Source organism: Acipenser ruthenus, chromosome 4 (genome assembly GCF_902713425.1).
Source record: "Acipenser ruthenus chromosome 4, fAciRut3.2 maternal haplotype, whole genome shotgun sequence".
In the NCBI taxonomy this organism is placed as follows: domain Eukaryota; kingdom Metazoa; phylum Chordata; class Actinopteri; order Acipenseriformes; family Acipenseridae; genus Acipenser; species Acipenser ruthenus.
Genome location: NC_081192.1, coordinates 41,085,343 through 41,113,152, shown reverse-complemented (window position 1 = coordinate 41,113,152; position 27,810 = coordinate 41,085,343). Strand labels below are relative to the sequence as shown.

At 36.5% G+C, this 27,810-nt stretch overlaps 1 protein-coding gene across 2 annotated transcripts in view; it reads right to left on the bottom strand.

Moving 5' to 3' along the window:
- Window positions 1-26,595, bottom strand: part of LOC117400350 (CUB and sushi domain-containing protein 3) — a 524,933-nt gene extending 498,338 nt beyond the window's left edge. For both annotated transcript variants that reach the window (XM_059022384.1, XM_034000180.3), the window contains exon 1: window positions 26,227-26,595. In XM_059022384.1, the coding sequence (XP_058878367.1) occupies window positions 26,227-26,404 (178 nt within the window). In that variant the 5' untranslated portion in view covers window positions 26,405-26,595. The remainder of the gene's footprint in view (window positions 1-26,226) is intronic.
- Between the last annotated feature and the right edge of the window lie 1,215 nt (window positions 26,596-27,810).

Sequence of the window (27,810 nt, the reverse complement as noted above, 5' to 3'; positions counted from 1 at the left end):
AGCCCATCTTTACAGAAGTGTTTTATTGTTTCTGTTTTGTTTTAGTTATGACTCAAATCATTTAGTAATTCAAATGATCAAATTTAGTTTTTTGTTTCATGTCATGCTGTTTGTTAAGTAAGATCTAGCATATTTGGTGGATTGATAAAACAATAATAATGGATAAACCATGGATAATGGATGTGTGTGTTGTATCTAAGTACAGCATGTCACTTCTCAGGTAATTAAGTAACTCATCCTTTACTGCTTTATGAGAAGACTACTTTTTTCAACAATCCCAATACTTTTTATATCGAAAAGATGAATATTTGGACATCATTTTCCCCCATGGGGAAATTAATTAACTAGCTCTTCAAAGAATTTCAGTTTCATTTAGGTCAGAGTGTTGGCAGGTGGGAAGAGGGCATTGATCTTTTTCAATAATTTCCTTGCTTGAAAATCTACAGGGAATCATTATCATGCAGAAATATGCAAATTCTATGTCATATTTTAAATCTGATTTTCTATAAACTATATTTTCTAACCTAAATGTCAACTTGCCCACACTTGGTTTGAAGTATTCTTGAAATCATCTTTCAGGGACATAATTGTTTTCATGTCTAATCTTTTGTTCTTTCAGGCCTGTAACATTGTCATTATATTATTTTATAACAATCTCGGTTCCTGCAGGCAGGGGTTTCTAACAGGCAGAGGTGGGACGCAATCCTGGAACATTCTGCACTGAAGCATAGTGCCGATACCGCTGTACAAAACAGCCAGCTCCCTTGCAGGAGCATATTGTAGCATGCACGGGGGTAGGGGTCAGGGTTGGTAGGTGACACATCTCCGCCTGTGAGAAACCCCTGCCTGCGGGAACCGAGATCATTACAATATGATATACTGCATGTGTGTTTTGTTACTTACTATGCCTTTCCAGGCGAAAATTAAAATGTAATTTTATGGGAACTAAAATATTATTTCCTATTGAATTACAATGCAATTCGAAATACATACAGATTGCCACTTTCCTACAGTGCTGCTTCGCTAATACACTGTTGTTAACAACCATTTTGTGTTACAGTGAGGTGAGTGTGGTAATGAGGCACCATAAGAAAAGTGGAACCCCCAACTGCAGCCCTATATCAGGTATTTGTACTGTATAAAGGGTCTGGCTTTACTAAAGCTATATCTATATACGTCAGTCTGACTATGTGACCTGCCCTTTCTAAAGCCATCCTATTTTTTAAATATTGATATTTTTAAGTTTGTTAATGCTTCATTGCTTATTATTACTGGATTTTACAGATTCTAATTTAGTTTATATGCATAACCATGATTTCATTTCTTCTATGATACCCTGGTTACTGAGGCATGGCTGATTCTCGTATTCATTCAGTGACTTCAGAGATGACACTTTCTAAAGCTCAATGTTACTGTATTCTCTCCTCCACCATTGCATGTTTATCTGAAGAATGGTCAGTTTATCTGTGCTGGCATTAATGGATGGTGTTATAATGGTTTACCAAATACAATCTTTCCTGCCCGCTGATCAATTCAGAATGGTTATCTTTGCTTTCCATTAACCACTTCAACTCCAGATGTAAAAATGAAAACCCTTCCCAGGTACCAGATTTTGAAAATAATAATAATAACGTTTTCAAACCTGTAATTGCTATAAAATGTTATATGATGAATAAAACACAAATAAATGACCTAAACTGTGTTTTTCATTAACCCTTTATGCTGCTGTGTACTACATACCCATATTCAATATAGAGATAAAAACATGTTTTTTTGTCTGTTTTTTTTAACAATGAAAACAAAAACACTGCTAATAACAATAATAATCAGTAAACAGTAATTATCAAATAAAATCAAACAACATCAGAGCCTGGTTAGTGTATGATTTAAGGGATAAATAACTGTAATGGAAATTATTACCACTTAAACTTATTGAAACTAATTGACTTGAATGTTGTATAAGGCAATCTTTTGTCAAATACTCTGTTAGACAATAGTATATGGAATCAAAACTGACATTAAAAACATGATGAAACACAGTATGAGGTTAAAAGAAACACATACCTTTAATTTAGCAAAATATAATCAATTAGAAGATGATGTAACATATTAAGAACATCTCTCATATATAACACATATAAAAAGAATAATGTTTGCATGCACATATAACAGTAGTGTTTTTATATTATATTATAAACCAAGGTCCTGGGTACCTTGATTCACTTGACTTTTCAGATAAAGGAGGGGCTCGGAGGAAAGCAAGGAATGAGATCATAGGTTTGGAGTTGGACAAATGTGAAGTCTTGAATTTATTGGTACATGACTCCCATTAATTCTGAAAAGTTGGTCCGGATCTTTTGAAAACTATTATTTGTAAAAGGGATAAGAGCTGTCTCAACAGATTAATGACTGGATTTAATTGAGATGTCCCATGTATTCCAATGAGACGAAAAACCTATATAACTCCTAAGTAATTACAATGAAGTACCACACTCATACCTGACAGGGTAATGTGGTCCATTATTTGCAGACCTACACAATTGAGCTGACTGAACTCAGTTTCATTTGCCTGGTGAAGACAGTCATATTCCTTTACGATTTATATTAAAGGATAAGCATTAATCAATTATTATTTTATCTCACATGTATTGCATGTATTGCTATAAGGGACTCGCGCTATGTTTAGAAAATAGGAGAACGTTTGTTGAAATAGGCTACTGGGTGCTTTTAGTGTCGTGGTCGTGGCCGGCCTGCAGGCTGCACGAATACATATAAATGTATTAAAGTGTTAACGTTAATATCTGTTAAGACACTGGACTGCCAGGAACGTCTGTCAGCTGGGGATATGAAGTAGCCTGTAGCTACTCAATCCAATATTTAATCGTTAATAAACCGAATGAGTACTGATCATACTCTGATTCGTAAAAAAACACTTTTAATACTGGTTCCGCAAGCTCTTCCATCTGTTTTTAACTACATCTGAGTCACTGTGCAAAATAAGTAAAACAAGCAACAGTTTAATACTTTACTTCGGTTCGCTAAAGCACTTTAACCAGAACAGAACCATTAATGTGTTGCATATTTTTAATATGTAGGCTACGGTTGAAGTTCTTAATCTTAAAAAACAGAACTTTATACAACTGTTCAGTTTAAAGATACAGTTTGTGTTTGAAACACAGGGCTCTATACTCATGCCGTACAGTAGTAAGCATTTTGATGACTGGACATTTATGTATTTACTGTCTGTCCTAAAATTAAATAATGTAAAATATACATAAACATGAAGATTATATACATTATATGTATACATGTATTAATTTAAATCAGATGGAGGTATTTTTTTTAACATGTCGGGTCTCATTTTGTGTTAAAAATCCTTGAAAGTTTTCTTATTTTCTTTACGGTAGCTCTATTTGTTTCCATTATCTTTAAGGACACTTTTCATTTCGGCAATATCTACTGTTTTAAATCACTCATCTTCATTAAGCCGATCTCTGTGTTAATGAAACACAGTAGGGGCTACCTGTTGATGTTTGTTGTCATGCCGACAAGGTGGCAAGAGCTGGAGTGTGACTGGTTAGAGAGACAAATTTACGCCCGACGCACACAGAAAAATAGGACAAGGCCTATTTTTGACACTGGCGGTAGGATGTATTGTATTCTAAAAAAAATAATTTACGCCGGATTTTGACGCCTGGACGTGACGCGCTCAGTATGAAAGGACCTCAGCCCTGCCACTGGAATGATAAAAACAACTAACTTAAAATGTAAGCATATTTCATAGGTATGTATGAGTTTGAAATTGGTGGTGTCCCTGGTGTTGTTTGCAGTATTCTGACAGCTCATAGTAACTCACCACACTTCTAATCGAGACTATTGCAATACAAACCACCTCAGCAAAAGTCAAAGACACAGAATTCAAAGAAGCCAATAATAGCGAGAAAACAAATTAGATTCTCATGCAGAATAACTACTGAAGAAAAACAGGATAAGCTCTGTCTCTGTGAAACAATTAAACGAATGGTACTTAAAAGTGCTGTTCTGGGATTTTCCCTGTTGACAAACACCTGTGTGAACAATAATCAGAATAAACATTTACAGTATATTTAGCATAGAAAACAAGACCATGGTCCTTTTAATGAATCACAGGATACAGTAGAATTAAACAATTCATTACCTTTACATACAAAATATAAAAAAAAAAACATTAAAAAATAATAAATAAATAAATATGTTTAAACATCACCTCCATTAAGGCTAAATAACCTTGTATTACTAGGTACTGCATCTTTCATAATAACCGTGGATACCAACATTAATACATACAGTATAATTATGCATTACATGTTTGTTCAATGACCTTTACAATACGATATTAATCAAAAATAAATGATTCCATTTTATGGTTAATGCTGTGCACGGTTCAATTGAGGCACATTTTTGAGAGATGTAATAGACTCATGTTGTTTGACTGATTAGACAGTTTGGCACAGAATCTGGTCTTCTAGTCTGGAGGTGGACTCCCTCAATAGAGATAAAACCTCAGGCATCAGTCAGAGGTCAACCAAGACTTGGTGATAGAGGACCTTTGACCATACATAAGGGAGATACAGTTGTAAAGGAGGCAGTGGGGAAGTAGAGAGGAAAGACTTTTTGGGAAAGATGAGCTTTATAAGATTGGTTAGCCAATATGATTAGTTAAGGCAGGGCGATCCTCTCCCCTGGATCTTTATGACTGATAACTGTATTTATGATGGTGGAAACTAACTGATAATTCATGAACCATGAAATTGATATTATGTTAGAAATACAATTAAGGCTGTAATTTTTTTTCAGTTATCACGGATTTCACAATTTCCACGAAATGTAATTTGTAGTTCTGCATGAAAAAATCCCTATTTCTGAAAATATCTTAAATATGCATATTTAAAAAAAGCAAACATTTGGTTTACTGACACACTACCTGTCATATTTAGGAACCTGGCAACCAGTTTAGTTTGCTTCCGGTAAATGATTGAACACATTACATAGGGCCCTATGAAATCCGTGTTGCAGAGAACAAAGACGGATAAGGCATTCAGAGAACTCCAGAAGAACGACATTGATTTAAAAAAAAAACACACACACCCCAACACAAACATTGGTTTGACCCACGGTCTGCACTATTATCAGTGATGTGTATGCAACAGAAGCCGCTGGTAGGTTATAAAAACGATTCATTAAACTTAAGGTAGTTGTTATCTTAGTATGTTTTTTATTCTCTATTAATTAAACTATATTCATTGAAAAAGGCAAGAGAGAACTAGATCGTTATTATTTTTATTGTTTTGGTTTAATATATCAGGCTAATGTTCCTATTGAAGTAGGCTATAATTTTATTTTTTTCATTAAAAAGTTGTCATTGTTCTTTGTTGAAATTAATGTTCAGCTTTCATATTTCATACATGCCAATAGTCCCAATATGGTCAGGACAGGCCCAATTTCCTAGCAAATGTCCCGCGTCCCGATGCATAGGAAGAAAGTCCTGATATTTTACACATAAAAAAAAATAAAAAATTATTCTGCACAGTAGAGTTAGTGAAAACCACACGCTGTGCTCTTCGTGCGGCTGACACATCTGCTGATCACCAACTTACCGGTATACAAAGGTAAGAACGCTTCATTATGTCTATGTTTACTGTCATGCTGGTCGTGTGGTGCTGAGTTGCGGGGATACGTTTATTATTATATGATAGATTTTTTGCATATGACCCCTCCCATGTGTATGGTGCTTACAACAACCCCCCTGGGGTCAAGCGCCCCACTGAACAGTTTCCAAATGTTGGCAAGTATATTTTGTTGTGTACTACTCATTTAATCAAACCAAGTAGTGTAAGAAGTTGCTTGTATCATTCATGACGTTTTCAAATCAAGTAAGCTTATTTGTGTATAAAAAACGACAATACAGTTGCAGCCAGTGTCACCTTACTTAAAGGCACTCAAGCTGAAATTGTAAAATAATTTGAAGTAGGCTACAAACGTGGCAGCAGACTGTCTCTCTTTAGCGCGCACACAAGAACTTGCAGACTTAATACAACCATGTTTAAAAAGAAAGTAATTTATGAGATTATTGAGCCCCGGCAAGACCCGGCACAAATTAAGCACTGCGCTTGGTGGAAAACGACTACCTATAAGTTTATCTGAGCAGATAGTACTGTAATGACTACTGCAGAATGTAGTGTCTAGTTGCTGCATAGTTCTCAGGGAGATATTACTAAGTGCATGTTTATTAAATTAGAATAACTCAAAATATTTAGGCTTTTATTTATATTGTTTGTCATTAATTATTAATGTAAACATTAAATGTATTTTGAAATGTTATAGTTCAGCTTGTGTTGAAATGAAAAACTACTAAAAAAAGCCTACAGATAGATTTTTTATTTTATTTACAATGTTCCTAGTTTGTTTCTATTACATTGTGCCAATTTGTACTGAAAGCACTTTGATTAAAACCGTTTAGAAAGGTTATTTTTGTCATAGTTTTTCATGCATATCTAGCTTCATCATTGCTGTCAATGTTTCAAACCCTTGTGGGTATAAAAAACAAACTAACTAACAAATTACTGATTTTTAAAAATGAAAAATCCAAAATCAGGAAAAAATAAATCAGAAAATTCAAAATAATAAAACATATTTCAAAGGGCCCTAATTGCATAGAGGAGCATGATTTATTTCAAGTGTCTTCAATGAAAAGAACACAGGCAGCATCAAAGATCAGAAATATTTCTGCTAAATACCACTCTGTCCAGCAGCTGGAGACATTTCTTGTGCCTGTTGTTATTTTTATTTTTATTTGTGTTTTTATTTATTTGATAAATCGTTGATAAGTTTGACTCATTGATAAGTCAAATCGTAGAGTGCCTAAATAAAGTTTTGAGTCCCACGTCTGTTTCATCTTCTTTACCAGCCGCAATATTGTTTACCATCAGGAGTTTAAGGATGATTCCCTAGTTAGATGATGATCTGATAATCTCTTCAGTCAAAGAAGCAAGCACAGTAATTTAAGATGTTACCATAATAAAAAAACAGTAATGTAGCGTGAGTTTTGCACAAAAGAAGGGTCAGCTGTTGCAGGAAAAACAAAGTTTATTTCTCAAACTGATCAGAAAGGTGAAAACAGAACACATAGAAATACTTGGGACTAGGGATGTCACAGTATGGTAACCGCATCATTATGTTTATTTGATTTAACAAACAAATAAACAAGGTAAGAACTATTTTTACTGTCATGATGGTCGTGTCATGTTGATTTGGGGGTGATTATATGATAAGGAGTGTTTTTTGCTTGTGACTCCTTCCATGTGTATGATGCGTATGACCCCCCAGAGACGAGTGTCGCGCTGAACAGTTTCCAAATGTTGGCAAGTATGCGATAGATAATAGCTACTGTTACATCTTTGGTTTGGTAAATTAATAGGAAGGCAGTGATGAAGTTACAGTGCCTTGTTCTTCCTTATATTTTCGAGTATTTGTGTTTATTTACCGACAATCACATTTGCTAGCAATCATTGTTTAGTAGGGCGGTTTATTTATAGCCTACTCGGATAATCTCATGCATGGCAGTTTTCATAACTTGAGATGTCTGCGTCCATTAGTTAGTTCTAGTGAACACAGTGGCTCACCGATGGACAAACGGTGCGTGGGAAAATTATGATGTAGCTTTTTTTATATAACAAAATATACATCTGGGCACTTTTTTGAAATTGGTTGTTTTTTGGATCCACCGATAAATAAATGGCAAATAAAAACATTAAAAAATCACTTTCATGTTTCTTTCTTTCCGCTGCCTCTTCAATATCAAATTTCAGCATATATTGTACTATAAATCAATAGTCGAATATAGTACAGTCTTCAAAGTTCAAAGACTAGTAGAGGCCAATGGGGTGCTTTGCCACAGGGGAAATACAGTCATAGGTCACACGGTCTGGCACTTGGCCCCCGGTCATTGCTGCTTGCAGCTATATTTATTACTATTATTATTATTATTATTATTATTATTATTATTATTATTATTATTATTATTATTATTATTAATCAAACAATTTTGAGTGTTATGGTATTAGGGGGAAAAAACAGTCAGTATTGTTGTATGTTTATCTCCATTGATAATATCTGTATACCTAACACGTAGTTGATCAGCATCTGGCTCACATAATATTTCCTGGCTCACCCACTTCAAAGTTATAAAAAAATGTTTTTTAAACAAATTATTTCCGAGGGTAATGTAACTGGGACAAACTTTAAAATGTAAAATTGTCCATGATTTGCATCATAAAATGAATTCTGTAAAGGACATTTCAAAATCAGTTGCAGGCATTTACACTGACTGGATAAAAAAAAAAAAAATGCCCTACTGCAACAACTGCAAATTTGACATGGTCTTATATTGGTCTAATATTAGACCTATGCTGTGTGAGAATTGTGTGGAACTATTCATCTACAATTATTATTATTATTATTATTATTATTTGTTTATTTAGCAGACGCCTTTATCCAAGGCGACTTACAGTGACTAGGGTGTGTGAACTATGCATCAGCTGCAGAGTCACTTTCAACTACGTCTCAACCGAAAGACGGAACACAAGGAGGTTAAGTGACTTGCTCAGGGTCACACAATGAGTCAGTGGCTGAGGTGGGATTTGAACTGGGGATCTCCTGGTTACAAGCCCTTTTCTTTAACCACTGGACCACACAGCCTCCTAATTATTATGGGAAAGCTGAAGGATTTCAAAGATTTCACACATGACAAGATAGTGGGTGGCTGTGCAACTAGCTTGACCCTGAACACAGTGGCGGTGTTTACATGCAAGTTTTAATCACGCTACTATAGTGTATTCATGACGTGTCACGCGCAAATGACGCATGATTGTGCTCGTTCCAAAAGTGCACGGCAAAAAAAGTGTGTGACTTAAGTGTCATTACACTTTGGTAAAGCACGGTAAAATGTGCGCTAATTGGCCTAATTAGTCCCATAGCAACAATCTTCACAGTAGTGCAAAATACTTAATGATAGACTTTCATGAAATAACACGATACCTCCTCCACTTCCCCTATGTAAAAGAACGCTCTTCTCTGGGAACGGTTTTTCCACCCTGTTGTCCTCCTCTGTAGAGTAAGTAAGATTGTCCTTATCCCAGTCTTACTAATACAAATCAGTTAAATATCCATCCATCCATTATTACCAATCTGCTTCTCTTGGTGAGGGTCGCGGCTAAATTATATATAAATTGTATATAGAGATGTTGATTTATACCAATATAATGATGTTAGCAGTTTATAACATTATTTATTCATTTCAGTGCATTATGAACGCATGAGAACTACTAGATCGTTATGACCATCATTATTATCATAATAATAATAATACTACGAATAATGTAGCTTTTTTTCCCGCAGGATGTTTCAAGCTTCCACCCCTTCTGACAGCAGCAACACCAGGTCCGCTGGACGGATGAGGAAACTCGTTCCCCCCTCCAAATTATTGTGGACCTGGGGGTTATGGATGAACTGGATCAACCTCGCCAAAGAAATGCCACTATTTTTACCAGTATTACCGGTGCTCTGGCTGAACTTGGTATAAATAGAACGTTCCTGCAGGTACAAGATAAATTCAAGAAAATGAAATATCTGTACCTGCAGGAGAGACAACGCCTGCAGTCCTGCAGTCAAAGCTCGAGGTCCCAATTTCGGTTCTGGGAGGAAATGCACCGGTTAATGGGTGACCGGCCAGTGGCAGTGGCATCGGACCATTTGCCCAGACGTCCTGTGAAATACCAGCCCCATCAATACAATATGGTAATTGCGCCAGCCATCATTTACTTTTCTAAACTAAAATATGCTACCGCAGTAAAGTTAGCTTGACGTTTGATATTCGTTTGATTATTTGACTCAAGCTAACCCGACATGAATGAAAATGGCTGTATCTCGCCAACCACAGAAGCTAGAGTGCTCAAACCAACTTTAATTTAAAGGGGAACAGTTGTGAATTGATTCACAGTTTCTGTTTTACATGTGAATCCTAAGAATAATTTCTGGAAAATAATAACATACCGCATATACTCACACTTAGCCTCAGCCATGCGTAAAAGGGCATTATCTCCCTAACCACAGCAGCTACAGCGTTCAAACCAACTTTAATGTGAAGAAGACTAATTGTGAATTGTTTGACAAGCTCTCCTTTACATGTGAATCAAACAAATAAATTGTGAAAAACAATAACATACCGCATATACGCACACAGCATACCTAACACACGTAAAATGGCTTTATCTCCTCAACCACAGCAGCTACCGCGCTCAAACCAACTTTAATTTAAAGGAGGCAAAATGTGAATTGTTTCACAGTTTCTGTTTTACCTGTGAAGCCTAAGAATAATTTGTGAAACACAATAACATATCACATATACACACCACCGTCCCAGCGTCAATTAAAAGTGCTTTATATCCCAACCACAGCAGCAAGCGTTTTCAAAACAACTTTAATTTAAAGAATACTAGTTGAGAATTGTATCACAACTTCTGTTTTACATGTGAATCCTAATAATAGTTTGTGAAAAAACAAATGGTTGGGGATATCAAGCCATTTTACTCATGTCAGGCTAAGTGTGTGTGCATATGCGATATGTTTTGTAAAACAAAAGCTGTGAAGCAATTCACAACTGTTCTTCTTTAAATTAAAGTCTGATGCACCTGGAGAACAGAAGGATGTACCGTCTGATTGCACGCACCGCTTTCAGGTAGGATCGGCAATACAGCCACCTCTTGGAAAGGCTGGACCACGCTGATCAACAGCACCAAGAGGTGGTTGCGTTGCACGCCGAATTTCTGCGCACAATAACAATAGAACTGCAGGTGCCTACCCCAGCTCCCGCTGAGGTGGGCACCCGTTCTGCTGTGCGCAGTCCTGCCGAATCAGCGGTCCGAGAAGTTTGTACAGAGCAATACCCACTCGCTTCTGCAGCGGCACAGGTGTACAGACATGTATTGGTGACGGCTCCATGTCCACCCATACAAGTTCTACCAGTTGGTCAAACGTAGCTCGGATGACCCGAAATGTTTCAATCCATTGTTCGTCAGAGAAAGACTGGTGAAGCACAACCTCCTCCCACCAAACAGAGGGACAATGATGCGCCCCCATTCTTCTTTCCTGCAGATGCACAAATAAAGGTCTGTACATAGGGACGAAGTGGATGAGGGTGTCTGCTGGAAAGAAAGCTCTAGATAAGAAAGCAATAGATGCACGATTCCTTTCCTGCAAACCCATTGCATGGGACTGAAGGAGTTCTTCCCATACAAGACTTAATCTAGCCAGTGTTTGTCTGCGTCTTCTCCATCCATCCATTTTTTGTCGCAACTACGTTGTATGTAGGCCTATGATTTTATATAACCTTATAACTAATTAGCAAATACACACAAATTATGTATTTATTATATTAACAGTGTAAGATTCCACATTTTCTGCATAATTAATTTTAATATTTCAAAAAAGTACCTGTGTTTGAAACCAACACATCATGAGTTGTTTTTGATATATTTGTTCCACATTAACGCATATTTGTGATTATTGAGCACATAATACTTTTGTTTAGCACATTAACAATTACACAGTTGGCTAAGACTAATATATATGGGTGTGTGAAAGGACATCAGTAGCCTAAGAAGCATAAGAAAGCAGTAATGGGAATTGGTGAGTGCTGTCGGTTTTTGTACACATGCTACTTCTACCATTTCTAGAACAACTAATTCTAAACAATAATAGTAATAACTATTGTTATTTTCTTCTTCTTGGCAGCATGAACCATTTTAACTGCAAGCCTTTTGCATTCTAGACAGATGGGGGTAACCTCCTCTTCATCTCTGCCTAGCACGTAAAGCCTCATGTAAACCCCTATGCATTATTTGAACAATATCCTTTATCTCTTTTCAGTGCGTTTGGTGATATTTAAATAAACCTTCCCATTATTTTATTATTAATGAGGTCGTTTGCATTTGGACGACTAAATTCTCTCTCTAAAATAAACTCTCATGTAAACGTGGAAGCAGAACTGTCATGACCAAAAAAGCGCGAGAGATCTGTTGTCACGCTTTTCAGTTTTTGCTTGTAAACTGCCCCAGTGAATTGACTAATATGTCCATCAATACAGTCTCCCAGATGTTCATTTGCAGACCACTGGACTTGTCCATGATGGATCTTACACACAGATGTTGTAAAGTACTGAAATATGTCAGCCATATTAGTTCACAGGTCAAAATGTTACCTGTTGCTCAAATGATTTATGATATTAGCTGTTTAACAGCTTTTGCAGATTTACAAAAATATATAAGCTTGAAGATGTAATGTTGTTGAGGCTGACACCTTGGGATCCTTCAAGAAGCTGCTTGATGAGATTCTGGGATCAATAAGCCACTAACAACAAAACAAGCAAGATGGGCCGAATGGCCTCCTCTCGATTGTAAACTTGCTTATGTTCTATATTCTAAGAAGGTCAATTATATGTGATTATAAAAGAAATGTATTCTGGGTAGACTTGTACTTTTACAAGGAATATGGAAAAGTTCAATCTAAAATACAAGACTAAAAATCTCAGGGGAACTTTAAATTCCAGCAGTGAATATATACTGTTAGAACCATGTTCTCATTTGCTGAATGACCACAGTACTGGAACATAGCTGAAGGGTCCAGGGACATCATTTGAAGCAGAAATACTTATTTAAAAGGGGATCCAAAAACCCTTCCAAAATTCAAAACTGCTAAATGAAAAGAAAGAACCATGTTCAAATGATTAAATCCAGACCACTGGAACTATGTTGATTTATAGAGAGAAGCCCTCTAGTACAAAGTGCTCTTATGCTTTTACTAAAATACAAACCCCTTGAGGCTTGTATTTTCTTCCATTTCTAAATACCTGTGATCAAAGTGGCCTTTTTCCCGGTGGAGAAGAATCTTCTGCCTTCAGTATGTGTGGGAATTAAATATTTAAGCAAAAAATACAAATGAATATAAATAAAAGGGATGGAAAGATAATTATAATTGCGGTCATTTGAGCAATTCAAGTTGTACCATATTGCTATTTTGACATTTGACTCATTACAGTGAAAATAAAAAATGTATATGTTCAGTTTTAGAAAAAAAAAAAAAAAATTGTCAAAGAGTTCCTTTCCCTATGTACTGTATGATCTCTTTTAGATGTCTGATCCTACAGCTTTCACCTTACCATACATGTGTAGAAACAAAGATGTCAGACGCACACATTCATTTTACCCTCGCCGACGAGAAACGACTCAATATTGATAAAAAGAAAGCAATGAAAAATGAATCAATTGAAAGACAACCAACTGAAACACTCCAGGGATGCTGTTGCTGCTGTGGGTTATAATACAAGCAAGTCTTCCAGAAGAGGTAGGTGTTTTCATATATGGAAACAACATACATGTCAATTTTTACTTTCCTTAAGTTTACACTGTCCTGCTTATTCGACTTGAGACTCAACAGCTTGTAGTTCATAAATATCAATTAGTTTTACACAAAGGAAAAAAAATACTTCAGACAAAACGTGTCAATTTCAACGTCAGCTGTCAAACTACAATCTGTGTATTCAAGAGCTTGATAGTGATAAATCAGCAAAAAAAAAAAAAAAAAACACCACGTGTGTCTGGCATGAAGGTATTGCCAGCAGAGGATCACTGGAAGTGGCAAGCTATGTCTCTAAATAGATGAAGACACAATCCACTCCCTCTGTCAAAGAAAAACATGTTTTGCTGTTTTATGTTGTTTATTCTCTGACAATGGCACCTTTATCTGATGATCCATGGTACCTTTATACCAAGAAGAGCCATGGTGAAAGGCCTGGCAGAAATGGGTTACAGGATGAGGCTGTGTGGTCCAGTGGTTAAAGAAAATGGCTTGTAACCAGGAGGTCCCCGGTTCAAATCCCACCTCAGCCACTGACTCATTGTGTGACCCTGAGTAAGTTACTTAACCTCCTTGTGCTCCATCTTTCGGGTGAGACGTAATTGTAAGTGACTCTGCAGCTGATGCATAGTTCACACACCCTAGTCTCTGTAAGTCGCCTTAGATAAAGGTGTCTGCTAAAACAAATAATAATAATAATGGATCCAAATCGAGATTACCACCTCTGTTTCGCCAGGCATTTCCTAGAGGGTATGAAGGTCCCATTCCGATAAGAAGGAAAAAATCTTCTCACTAGCTGTATTTCTAACCACATCTGCTTGTTTTTTCTATGAGGTGCCACTGACAACTTAGCAGTTTAAGATGCTTCAATACTGCTTGCAATGATTTTAATTGCCAGTTTAATCTTTCCAGCACACTCCTTGTAGATTTGCTGACATTTCTAACGGGTATCGTGGCTGCTCATGGTGTCCCGTCACCTGATTTTAGGCAGTATTGTTGGGTTTTTCAGCCATGCTAACCCCAGAACAAGAACAAAAAATTGGCACACATAGTGGTAAGAATTCATTACTATATTAGCAAGCCTTTTCAGAAAGTTATTGTTGTTCTAATGAACTTAAATAAAGTTGGAATGTAATTTGGAAATTAATTTAATATTCCTTGTCATGTGATATATACAGCTCTTCCAATAAATCACTAACAGCTGGAGATATACTGTTCTTTCACATTGCATTTTTAAATGTTCTTTAAAACCTAAATATGAAATCCAACCAAAACACCAATTTAAGGAAAAATGAATGCCACAAATCTGAGTCTTGAAATGCCTAGTCTTCAAGGGCAAAGCTCCTCCTTAGCACCCCAGCCCTCATAATTACTGTCCTAACATGGCCTACACTCTTATTCAGTGTTTCTCAAATGCGGCCGCAATACAGCTTTCATTTAGCGCAGTTCATGCTGCTTGCATTTTGATTCCTCATACTGCTTCTGTTTCTGTTAGCTGCTATTGGCCAACATTAACATCAGTATAATCACTGCATGTTGATTGGCTGAGCTTTCATTCTGATCAGATTTAATTTTGGCATGTGTCACAAATCTCCACCCATTTCGCTTTGTATCAGTGCGCATTGGTTTATCTACGACTAGAGAAGCCTTTACTGCAACGTGAAAACAGTGGTATGGAGTAATATTATTTACTTTAGTACGGAGAAACTATCTGAATATTCTAAAGAACATTGCTGCACATGAATTAGAAGAAAAAAATCTATGTCAGTTTCCGTCATGAATTACATAGATATTAGAAATACGTGTAACAACGTGTTTTGCCTAGCACTGATTTACCACCTTACCAGAATTTGTGCAAGTTTCTAAAATGGCAAAACAGGGTCAACAAAGTGCTGCTTCAGTTTTGGCAGGCAAGTCAGAATCAGGGGATACAGATGCTCAAAAATGCTTCACACTTTCCAAACTGTCCCAATTTCCTATTTTCTGTTATGAGAAGAGTAATAAACAAAATCCAAAACAGTGAGTTATTTTTTTCCTTTGTACAAAGCCCCCTTTTCATTTATTTTTTGAAGTTTATTTTAGTTAATGTTCAGTTATCATTTGCGTGTACAGCTAAAAAGAAAAAAAAAAAAAAGGCTGAAGTAAACCTCAGTGATGCTATTACGTTATGAAAATGTCTTTTCACACTGTGTTTATTGTGCAGAAACTACAGTGGCAGGGATTTTGTTTCTGCCTGAAACACACACAAGAAATAATGTGTAACTTTAACTCCTGTTTGACATCTTCTGCTTTATAGTTAATACGGAGGAGCAAAGTAAAGCCTTCACAACCTATTATTCTGGAACATTACAGTTTTACATATAATTCTATGCTATATTAGCATTGCAAATCATTAGAATTTTGTTAGATTTAGACAAGAATTGCGCAGCATGTGATTGAAACAGGAAAGTGAAAGTACAGTCAAACCTGCTCATGCGACCACCTTTATTTAGTGACCACCTGGTCTAAGTGACCACTTTAAATTCCTCCAAATGATATTTCTGCTTTTATTTAACTATATTAAGCGACCACCTGTCTAACGCGACCAGCGACCACAATTCTGTTACCCAGCAACAGACTCAAACCTGTATTACGCACCCTTACACAGGGCTATTGTTATAAGAAAAATATGGTTTTAAATTGTACGTCCTAAATTCAAAGGAATACGGTAACCATTTTAGCGTTCTTTTATTTGTGATCAATAAAACAGCGCTGTCTTGTAAAGAAAGAGAGAAAACGCGGAGAAACAAAAGGTCCTCCCTGGATGACAGAATTAAAGTTATTAAACTTGTAAAGACAGTGGCTGGTTCATTCTTCTGTAGCAGATGAATATGATACGTCAGGTGCAGACAGCTATGAAAGCTGTGCAGCTTCACTCAGACCATGCAGCAAATATTGACATTTTTCAACATTATCCTACCCATGCGATTTCAGGTTGTACGACTTTCCGGAAAAAACGCAAGTATTATGTCGGAGGCTGAAGTATGAGCCAACCTTAAGTGCCAGAAAAACTGCTCAAAAATTCGGCACTAGAAAGACACAAGTACAGCATTTTGAAACGGAAAGAACTAGGGCTTAATGTTTTAAGTTTTTATTTTTGTTCACGTGACCGTGTTTTGAGCCGATTCAATATCTTAATTAAACTGTTAATTACTAAACAAAGTCGCTTCTTTTTACCTTGATGTCCTGATTGACTTGCTGATTCTGTTTCACAAGAGCAAGCAATGACATTAATCACTCCCCCCCAGATCCTACTTTAACTTGCATTTCGTTCTCGCACTTGCCTGGGAACTAGATAGCTTCCGATGTGTCAGTTTTGTGTTGTGTTGTTCTTTCCCACTAATTTAACAGAATGTTCTCATAATTAGGATGTAGCGGATTAAGACTTAAAGGCAAACCGTTAATAGGAAAATAAACACCGAAAAATTCAAGCCATAATAGAGTATGAAATGTGTGCGGTAATCGAAAAATATCTTATACTTATGCTTGCGTTAGTTTCAGGATGCAATGAATCTACACGTACCTGTAGAGCAGACCTGTGCATTGACATCTGCAAAGGATTTAAAACATTTTGTGTGACCTGAGATAGGGAAGCATTCATTACTTTCACAAAATAATTTGTTTTGTAAATGCATTATCTAAATGAATGTTATTAAATTACATACTTCCTTTTGTTCATATTACATCTTCTGGCTTTTACAGTGTGTACAAGACATACATAATTACAAGAAAGCATGTCAGAGACGAATAGAACATTCTTAAGTTATGGGCCCTCTTTTAAGAGACCACTTGTGTTAAGAGGCCACTATTAGACTGTTCCTTGAGTGGTCTCTGAATACAGGTTTGACTGTAGTTTTTGTATTTATTTAACTTCAATAGGTTAGTAAATTACTTTGTCTTAGGTATTGTATTAACGTATATCAGTGTATACGATTGATAAACCTATTATGTTTGACCTGTTGTCAGAGAAAGAATAAATAAAAAGATACAAAATATATAGCAAAACAGCTGATTTTTGTCTGGCCTGGGAATTAAGGTCCCGTACAGAGTTGAGAGGGGTTGCTGTATGTTTACAATGAGAAACACTTTGGTTTATTATAGAAAGAAATGAAAAAATGTGAACGTGCTTATGTCTATATTTTCTTTATTTTTCATATGATACACTTTGTATATCTCTGAGGCCACCAGAACAATTTATTTGAGAACCACTGACCTAAATATTAGATCACAATGCTACCATAGAAGATATGGTAATACAAGCTTAGAGAATAATACTGAGTAACCTCCCACAACCAACAAAAGGATCAAATGCAAGGTTTTTATACAGAAATTTTGAAACATTCTAAAAACTTATTCACTTTCCAGTCTGGCCAATAAAATGGTAATTGTTGAAATGGTAATTTTATATAGTATAGAACAACTAGGGAACCAATACTATACACAAGAAACAAATCTATGGGGCATGTAACTTTCAGTTATGAACATAACTTTTGGGACCACATTACTATCTCTTCGGCAAAGTAAAGCTGAGTGCCAGCCTACTGCTACAGAGCTTCAGGGTCCCCAAGATTCATTTGTAGCAGAAACACTGGACATGTTAAATGGGGATCTAAAAAGACCCTCCAGAATTCAAACTGATAAGTGTCTTTTCACTCTCAGGATTGATAAATCTTGACAACTGGAAATATGTTGAGAATGAAGAGACGACAGGATGAAGAACAAAACAACCAAGCCAGTAAAAAAGTATACCAAATTCTGATTAACTTTAAATCTATATACATGAAGGTCAATTGCAACACAATATCACAACTGTATTTGAAAAACTCTCCATTTCAAATGCTCAGCTTTACAAGCATAACAAAGGCAATATGCAGTTTTAAACTACTGAACATTCTCAAGGGAGGTATGTACTGTCACAAGGCCAAAGGGCTACATGCTAAATAACCTGAACACATAAAATCATTTCTGACAGATCTTGATAGCCTGGTAAAGTTAAGCTATAAATAAAGCAGGGATACGATGCTTTCCAAGTGAAATTGCAAAGAAGTCTCTTGGGAAAAATGTGTATAAAACTACATCTTCAGACCTTCCCATTTCAAGTAGTTTTGTCTGTTTTGACATTGCTATTACCTAGAGAGGTGCAAAAGATGATCAATATTTGTCCCCTAACTGCCATTATTTTTTAACAAAATAATATTCTAAGATTTCTAATACTGTAATAGCGGCCTACTGTGTAATACAGTGTATCAATCTGAACTGAAGAGCAGGAATAATTAATCTGATACTGCATGAGCTTCCCAATTCATGCGTCCTTCAGAATACGCCCTCACTTTAAATTATGTAAATAGTAGGGGTTCTAATCAATTAATGATACATTGATTAATCACACCTGTGGGCTTCGATCGATTTAAAAAAAAAAAAAAAAAAAAAACTATTGATTGATTAACTTTGTCTCCTTGTCACCTGTTTCCTCTCCCCAGCCTGGTGCCGTGGCGAATTTTGCCCCTTGCTGAATCAAACATCACCTAAATGTATAAATCATTTGCCCTTTTCCACACACTACATGAGTAATACAAGTACAGTATCAGTAGTAAGCCGTAGTCTTATTAGCAGTGAAATACTGCACCACAGTAACTGAATTGCAAATTAAATGTTTAACACAAGTTTCAGTAAACCAAAACGTAAGCAAGAATTATACGATACAGAGAAGCACGGTTTAGAATAATAAATATAGTAATAAAACATGGTAACGCAAACACAGACACATACACAAATGCCAACAATGCAAAAAAAAAAAAAAGCTACAAATATTTGGACAAAGCATATAATTTGAAGGAGGTATATATAGGTTTGAAGCATGTATAACTGCAGTGTACAAAAATAAAAGATATAAAAGATTATATATTTCAGGACATTTCGGACAAAAGCCCTTCTGTTGTGTAGAAAATTATGCATGTATGTATATAGATATATGTCTAAAATGTAAATTTAATGTGTAATACCGAAGGTTAACAGCAAACCACAGCGATGAAGACGTTATATAGATTAAACAGATGATTACTTAACTATGTCTTATTACTGTATTTGTATTACACAAATTAGTACTATTGGCATTATTTTGAGATATGCGCATCAGTGGTTCATTGCATTTTCTCTGTCTTATTACTTACGCTATTATTAATGTATTTTTAAAATGTGAACTTTCTGTATTATACGAGATGTACTTTTAAAACATCAAAACACATCTCAAAATAATGCAAAATTCAGCATGACACCGTACTTAATACTTTTAGAGGTGTTGTGAGTCAGCATTTATACACAGAGAAGATTAAATTACTTCCGGATTGGCTAGTCTGTGCGCAATGAAGTATAGAAATATATTTTTATTATGGTTTTGAGGTGGGTGATGATGGCATGGAAATGTAAAACAATATAACAAGACCTTGTTTTTCTCCATGGATATTGTGAAGCAAAGCACCACTAAGTTAAAGTAAGTTATTGCTTTTCATATGTAAATATCTGTTAACATCTATATATGTATATATGTTTCATATTGCGATTGTGTTATTATATTTTTCTGTGTTTTGGACGACTTCAATATTATCGATATCGATATACAATTTTCATTTCGTTGCCCACCCCCTACTATATATAGTACAGCCTTTATTAATTAAATGTATGTTGGATTGATTGTCACAGAAAAATAAGATGGATTTTTTTCTCTAAGTAGGGGGCCCAGAGGGAGGCTGTAACGACGATAGGAAATAGCGCAAGGAGGGTTGTGGATTTAAGCTGTGGGGGAAGAAACTGGATTTCCGGAGGCCATGCACTGGAGAACCATTGATTATGGAAAACACAGCTGAAACCTATGGAGGAAGCATTGGTATGTAGAGAAAGGTCATGTGGGATGTTGATGGGAGTGGAAGCTATGAGGAGGGATGATTGTCAGTTAAAGGAAAGCGGGCAGATGGAACGGGAATGAACATCACCGTAGAAGTTGCACATGTGAAGGAAACGGTGTTTGGCTGAGCAGAATGAAGAATTGAAATTATTACATAGTTGTTTTCCAACACAGAATTTAATGGGATGGTCGTGGATACTATATCTTTGAGAGTAGAAGTAGCAGGAGTAGATGAAGAGCGGATAGGGAATAGGGCCGGCAAGGCGGTTCTTGAAGTTGTGTTGGTGAGGGTTAAGTTGAAACCAATGTGGCGGCAGCTTTGGGGCAGCGAGATGTAGAGTGGGTGGTGGAAGAGCATACACCACAAGCATTACTAAAAAGCGTTACACCACAAGGCCGCTAAAAAAACAATTGAAGTGATCGGGAACCAGATGTTGGGACCGGTCTCAGTGGATTATCCAGTGCATCGCGAGATGCTGCTTTGGCTGAAAACACTGTATGATACTGATAAAAGATAGTGCCGCCATATCTAACAGACAATATTGAACAAATAAAGAGTCCAGGTCCTGCCGGCAGTAGGGTTAAACTTCACAAACATCTTAGAGAACAGAAAAAGCAAGGAAAAATTCACCAAGTGTAAGATTTTTAATGAGCCGTGGATCGCAGGATTTAAGGGTGACAGACATGATCTCTGCAGTTAACAATACAATATAATTCAGAAGCAGAAATGAGAATGGAGATCAGGTTAACGTCTTGAACTTCAATAATACTGCGTCTTAGCTGAGGAGAGAGATTGCCGATGGACCACAGAAGCTTAGGAGGAGACAGATCTAGAAGCAGAAGCGAAAGTGAAGATTGGCAGTTCGACAGCAGGGACAGAAGCGGTGGAATTGACAGGCAGCTGGTTCTAAACGAGTAATCCTGTTATCAGGTGCATCCAGGCGGTCGGTGACTGAAGAAACGGCGAGTTGAGAGGCTGAATGGGTTGCTTGATATCATTGGTGATTTGGAAACGTAGGTCAGAGCAAGAAAAGGGAGATGTGAAGTAGAAAGAGCAGGATTGGGAGAGTGTGCACAGCAGGGGAGGGGCATCTGATGACAAGCCTGGTTCTCTGAACCGACGTGTGAGGAGGAAAGACTGCTTCCGACCGCTCCCCGCGAATGCGTTCAGAGCGGCGGGGAGGATTAGTAGCATCAGTGACCTGGTTGACCAGAACAGCAGTAGCCGGACCTGCAGGATCAGCGGAAGTTGAGGGGGCGGGTCCAGCGGTGTCGAGGGTACATGGGTCAACAGCATTGTCAGAAAAAGGAGAAGCAGTAGGATGGATTTCTTTGAAAATATTTCACTGGGACTAAGAGTTGGATGTCGAAAAGGAGGAATGCAGTCACCATCCGAGAATTCAGATTCCGAAAAAAAAGCAAATTGTGGCATGTGAATAGCCATTTTATAACTACGTTGAAACCTTGAAAGATTTAACAATTTGAGTCTGCAGAGCTGTGTAGCGATACACAAAACAAAAAGCAAGACAGAGAATAAGGGTGTAACTTGTGGTTTAAATAGGGAGATTAATTGGTATTTTGGCGGGGCATGACTAGGGAGGAGCCCTAGCTCCTGCCCCCTGAACCACAGTTTGGTTACAATATTGTATACATAAATATGCAGCACTCTCTACAACTTAATTCATGGGTGCATGGCAGGAGACATAATTTAAAACACACCTAAAACACGGATGCACGTGAGGTAACTTCCTCCACCGAAGCGACTAGTCTGCAGTGAAATCTCTTAATACGTACTTCAAACTAATACTGTCCCTATCAAAGCCTATTGATATCGATCAGTCTGCAATAGAAACAAACAGGATTGATTCATTTTATAAAAATGTATCCGTTTGTTTCAAACTGCTCTATTGTACCCTGGAATACAAAAAAGTAAAGGTGTGGCATTGATTTATGTTTGACAGTTGATTGAATTCTATAATAAACTATACCAGCATGTTCAACTTTCTGAGTTCTGTAAGTGTAATAGAATGATTAGCAGACTATGAAAATGGTTCTATTTAGTAAGCATCTATTCTAATAACCGGAAGTGTTTATGGAAAACTTAGCAAGCTGTAGGCATTTCCCACTGTGCACTCCACGATCAGCTTATCATTTGCATTATGGCATTTAGAAACAGGTCTGCTACTGCTACCCATAAATTCAACTGCTACATATTCACAGCACATAAAGATATCTAGTGCAAATGCAGTGTAAAAAAGCACACCTTTACCATCATTAGCCTTTCATATGTTACTGAAGATTATCAAGCAGTTGTTCTTTTTTTTATTACAGATTAAATATATTAATCTGTAATATATATATATATATATATATATATATATATATATATATATATATATATATATATATATATATATATATATATTAATGCCAATCAATGCCAGCAGTGTGGAGTAGTGGTTAGGCCTGTGGACTCTTGACCGGAGGGTTGTGGGTTCAATCCTAGGTGGGGGACACTGCTGCTGTACCCTTGAGCAAGGTACTTTACCTAGATTGCTCTAGTAAAAACCCAACTGTATAAATGGGTAATTGCATGTAAAGAATAATGTGATATCTGTATAATGTGAAATAATTTGATATCTTGCAACAATTGTAAGTCACCCTGGATAAGGGCATCTGCTAAGAAATAAATAATAATAATAATAATAATAATCATACTATACAGAAACAATAGACAAAAAATGATGCAGCTTTTCACACAACTGATTAAATTGTAATGGCAACCCTAATGTATTCTGCAATGTCTACAAGCTGAATCTACCAATGTTTGGTTTTTTTTGTTACAAAGACTGCACACATTATACATTTTCTAGAACAGTCTCAGAAGTGAATAATATACAGTATTTTGGAGAAAGCAGTTTTCAGGCAGGAAACTCTAAATACACCTGCAAATATCAAAAACAACCATCACCGAAAGTCAAGTAGACATTGGACTAAGGAAGTATCTAACACATGTAGGCCAACCTTCAATGTACTGTATGTGTCAGTTACCAATAGCAATGAAGTCAGGTAAAGTTAAATGACCTGGCCAGTGGGGGGTCATTTATCTCTCAGCGTCTGCTCAGTCAACATTTCGAAAGCAACATGTTCCACAAAAGGCGAGACAAGCAAGTGCAATTGATGTGATACTTGCTTATGTTAACTGTTTTATTCTCAAACAAAAATGTTGTTTTAAATCGCAAGAGTTGTCCTGTCAGAAAACAGCTTGATGAAGATTTGAATCTCTTGGAGTTACACCAAATCGGTGAGTCCCTGGCTGTATGGAGGCCCTGTACCCTGCTGTTGCTATGACAATACTATTTCTAATTGTGTTCTGATTGTTTGAAGTGTAGAAAACTGTTTTTTTTTTAATACTGTTGAAAAACATATTTTGTATCCGATTTTGTTAGATATGCACTCGTTATAATTACTTAACATACCAGCATAGTAAGCACAGTATTAAATATATATATATATATATATATATATATATATATATATATATATATATATATATATATATATATACGCACACACACACACATAGATAGATTGTGAGAGAGAGATATCGATAGAGACAGATAGATAAGGATATCAAAAAAAGAAAAAAAACACAAAAGAGACCAGCAAATTGGCCAAATTGGTGCACATTCTTCAAACAAAAATAAACCGGGATCTGTATCCATTTGTTGAATGCCTAACATAAATACCTAACATAAATACTTAATGAAATAGAATATTTAGGTACAGTGTGTAGAATAAAAGCATTATGTGCATGTTGCAGCTGATAAGAAGATCAGGCCTTTATGTAGAGGTGCAAAGGGCTCCATACTGCCTGGGTATTTAACATTTCAGTGGTGTTTATTTCTACATCTAACTTATTACTGGTATGGATAACAACATCTTGTGATCACTGCAAGAGATGTTTTATTACGGTACTGTTGAAATGACAGGGCATACAGTAATACGTTCAAATTAGTGTGCGCTATAAAAAGGTACATGCGTGGAGTCAAATAATTATGTATACAGGGAAAACTGCTGCCCTTTGAGACTTTCTTTCGAAAGTGAGCAAAGAATGAGCAAAATACTAATGTATATCCCTGGTAGGAAGAAGCACTGCGTGTTTTCCCGCATAAGATGCCCCCACGCGTCAGATCGTAAGCAAGCACCTCCAAGCGTTTGGTAACTGCAGCGTAAATTATAAAATCAATCATTACATATTTTTATATGTGTATAAAACACACTTTAATAGCTCTAACAATAACAGGAAAACATAAATAGGTTCTGATGAATACTGAAACTATTACCATCTTTTTTAAAATCCTTTTTAAAAATTATTTTTCCCAAAACCTTCCTGCTTATACGTATCAATTCATATACGTTGTGTGTAATGTACTTTTCCAATTTGTGCACTATGTTCAATAGCTAAGGCATCACCAAGATACGGTATTGTTCGTGATACATTCAAAACAGCAGTTATAACCACAATATCGCAAGATGTGCATGCACTGTGCCAAAAGCCTAATGACATTTGGATATACATTGAAATGCCAGGCAGGTGTTTACTACCTCGAGATATATTGCCCAGGTAGTATTTGGTGAGGTAACCCCACAACCCTATGAAACCAGAATTGTCATCACCATGGAATACAAATGTGCCGCCTTTATATAATAAAACCAGCTGCAAATCCTACAATAAAGGTTTTTACAAAGCAAAAGCCAGCATGTAGTGAAACTGGAGTTCGTTGTGTAATAAAACGCAATATAGATTGGTGGAGATCTGAAATACTGTAAGGCATGTAAATTAGTCTGCTGCGTGTAAGATGAAGAGACGTTCTGCTCTGCGGAATAAGTAGCTTACATGTTTTTGTTGATTCCCCTTTTATTTCCTACCTTTATCTTTGTGGTAATACAGAATAAAGCTCGAGAGATTAGATTGAAAAATCACTATCAGTTTTCAAATGCCCCTTTGTTTCAGTTAATACAATCCGTGCAACAGTTAAACTGGATAAGATCACATCTCGACTAAGAAACTATTTTACACCAAAGTAGGACCCGTTTCATTTGAAAAAAAAAAAAAGATATGCTATGTAAATTGAGGGAATGCATTTTGGGGCGCTCATGACTTGTTATCACAGACTATTATTGACCAAAACTCTTTTGAATCTACTCAATTGTCTAAATATAATAATAAAGAGTAGTTTATCGATGATATTCAGTATTTTAACAACATATTATAATTGCTTTTTTATCCTTTTTTGCATAACTAATGGTAGACTTTAGATTATAAGCATATTGTAGTCTGATACAGCTTTGAACATGTTTTATTAACACACTGGATGTATCGTAGTATAAACCATCTACAGCTTTGTCACTTACTCGACTTATCTGTTCACACAGGCGCCACTGTATCCATGTTTTACCTTATATACCTCTTTGCTGTGAAGGGAGCTTTATTCAGAAAATCTCAAGCGCCTTTTACAGCTTGCAAACATTTACAGATAATAAATAACAGAAAACATTTTAAAACAGACTGAAATAGAATACCAACAAAAAGCAATAGGCAAGCTTCTTGAATACGCACTAGTTAAGCATATGAAGCAACTCACGTATTCATTTGAGCATACTGCAAGAATATTTATTGAGCTCAAACTCAATGCCTGCATTGAATGCCAAGCCTGGCAGTAAATGCGTTTTCTTAACTCCAGCCTATTTCCATTAACATTTTTGCAGCACAATCCGACGATATTCCTAAACAAATTTGTTGTCAGCCTGTCCGATGGGCAGTGGAGACCTACCTTGCACGCATGTGATCATCAATAAAAAGACGAGGTTCCAAAATATAACTCCAGTTTTAATCCCCATTTTTCTAGCTCGGAAGAAGTCCATTCGTTCACATTTAACACATCCTTTCTTGAAAATGTCTAACAATTCCGATTCCATGGCATAGAGCTCCTTTTTAAAAATTGCTTTCATATTCACATGAAGGTAGTTAACTGCTATTCCTTGGCCAGGCGCAGTGTGGCTGCTGCTACGTTTGGTGCGCGGTCACAGCTCTGAGTGAATGGTGTTTCTGGGATACCACAGCAACCTTGACGAGGACTCAACCATCTCGCCAACGGGGGCAGAGTCTGAGCTCTTCTCTGGGTAGTTTTTTTTTCTTCTCTTCCCCCTTAGAACTGCCACTCCTTTGGCTGGTAATGCCAATACTCGAAACAAACTACCCGCAGTCAATCATTTGCATTTAAAATAAATAAATAAACTAATGCAGGCGTGCAGGCAGCGGCTGGGAGGTGCGCTCTCGCTATCAAATTCAAGTACTCTTTTCTTCCTGCAGATCAATAGTGCCTATGCAAGCGCTCCAGAAATAATACATCATTAGACAGATATTTCAGCGCGCAAGGCAGGTAATTTAGCACCGATAAAAACAGGCATCTGCTTTGAGTCTTGCTAGGTCAGGAAGATTTCCCCCAAAAGATGTGTCTAGAAATGAGGTTTTCAAGTAACTACAAATACCATATATAGTCTAGCGGTGTTATACAGCATATACAGTAATTGAAGTATTGTCTTCTTTGCAGCAATGAATACAAGCAAAAATGCATAATTAAAACATTTAAGGGTATAAGTTTACCCTGTTTAAAAGAGATGGTGCATCTTATTGTAATCAAACCTTATAGCTGATAGGTAATACCTATGGGTTAATAGTAAGCTGTGAAAGAACGCTTGTGCCATCTACAGGCAGCAACCCACGATTTGACAGCTGGCTGGCTGCAGTCTTCCCCTTGTATTTAAAACACGTGAACACACAGACATGCACATGCACCGCCAAGCTTGACATGCAGATCCGCATTTGACTTCTTAGCATTGGAAATCGTACAGTATGTATCATAATCTATGATAAAATGCTTAACAGTATTACAATAATTTGCAAAGTGCAATAATTACAACAATTACAAACATTTTGCAACATATCTAAAAAAAAGAGAAAAAAAGTCACTTTGTTTGCGGTATAGCCCTGGGGTTCAGGTAGACACTTATCATACCGGTATTGCTTGACACTTTGAAAGACAGCAATCCATGGCATGTTCTTGAAAGTGTCACATTCTTGTTAGTTTTACATTCACAAACGCTCGTTTACATAAATAATGAATCCGACTACAACCTCTGGGCGTTTTTCTGCAATTAAAGGAAAGTATTAATGTTATAGCAAGCCAACCTCCACACCAAGGAGGATTTATTAAAACTAAATAAAAGACATGCCACACTGGTATTGATTTATCAATCTTAATCTCTATTTACCAATTCCATACGTAAATTAATCCCATGGCCAAACTATATGCAGCAATATGTTAACTAAGTTTTGATAGGCTTGTAAACAGTAA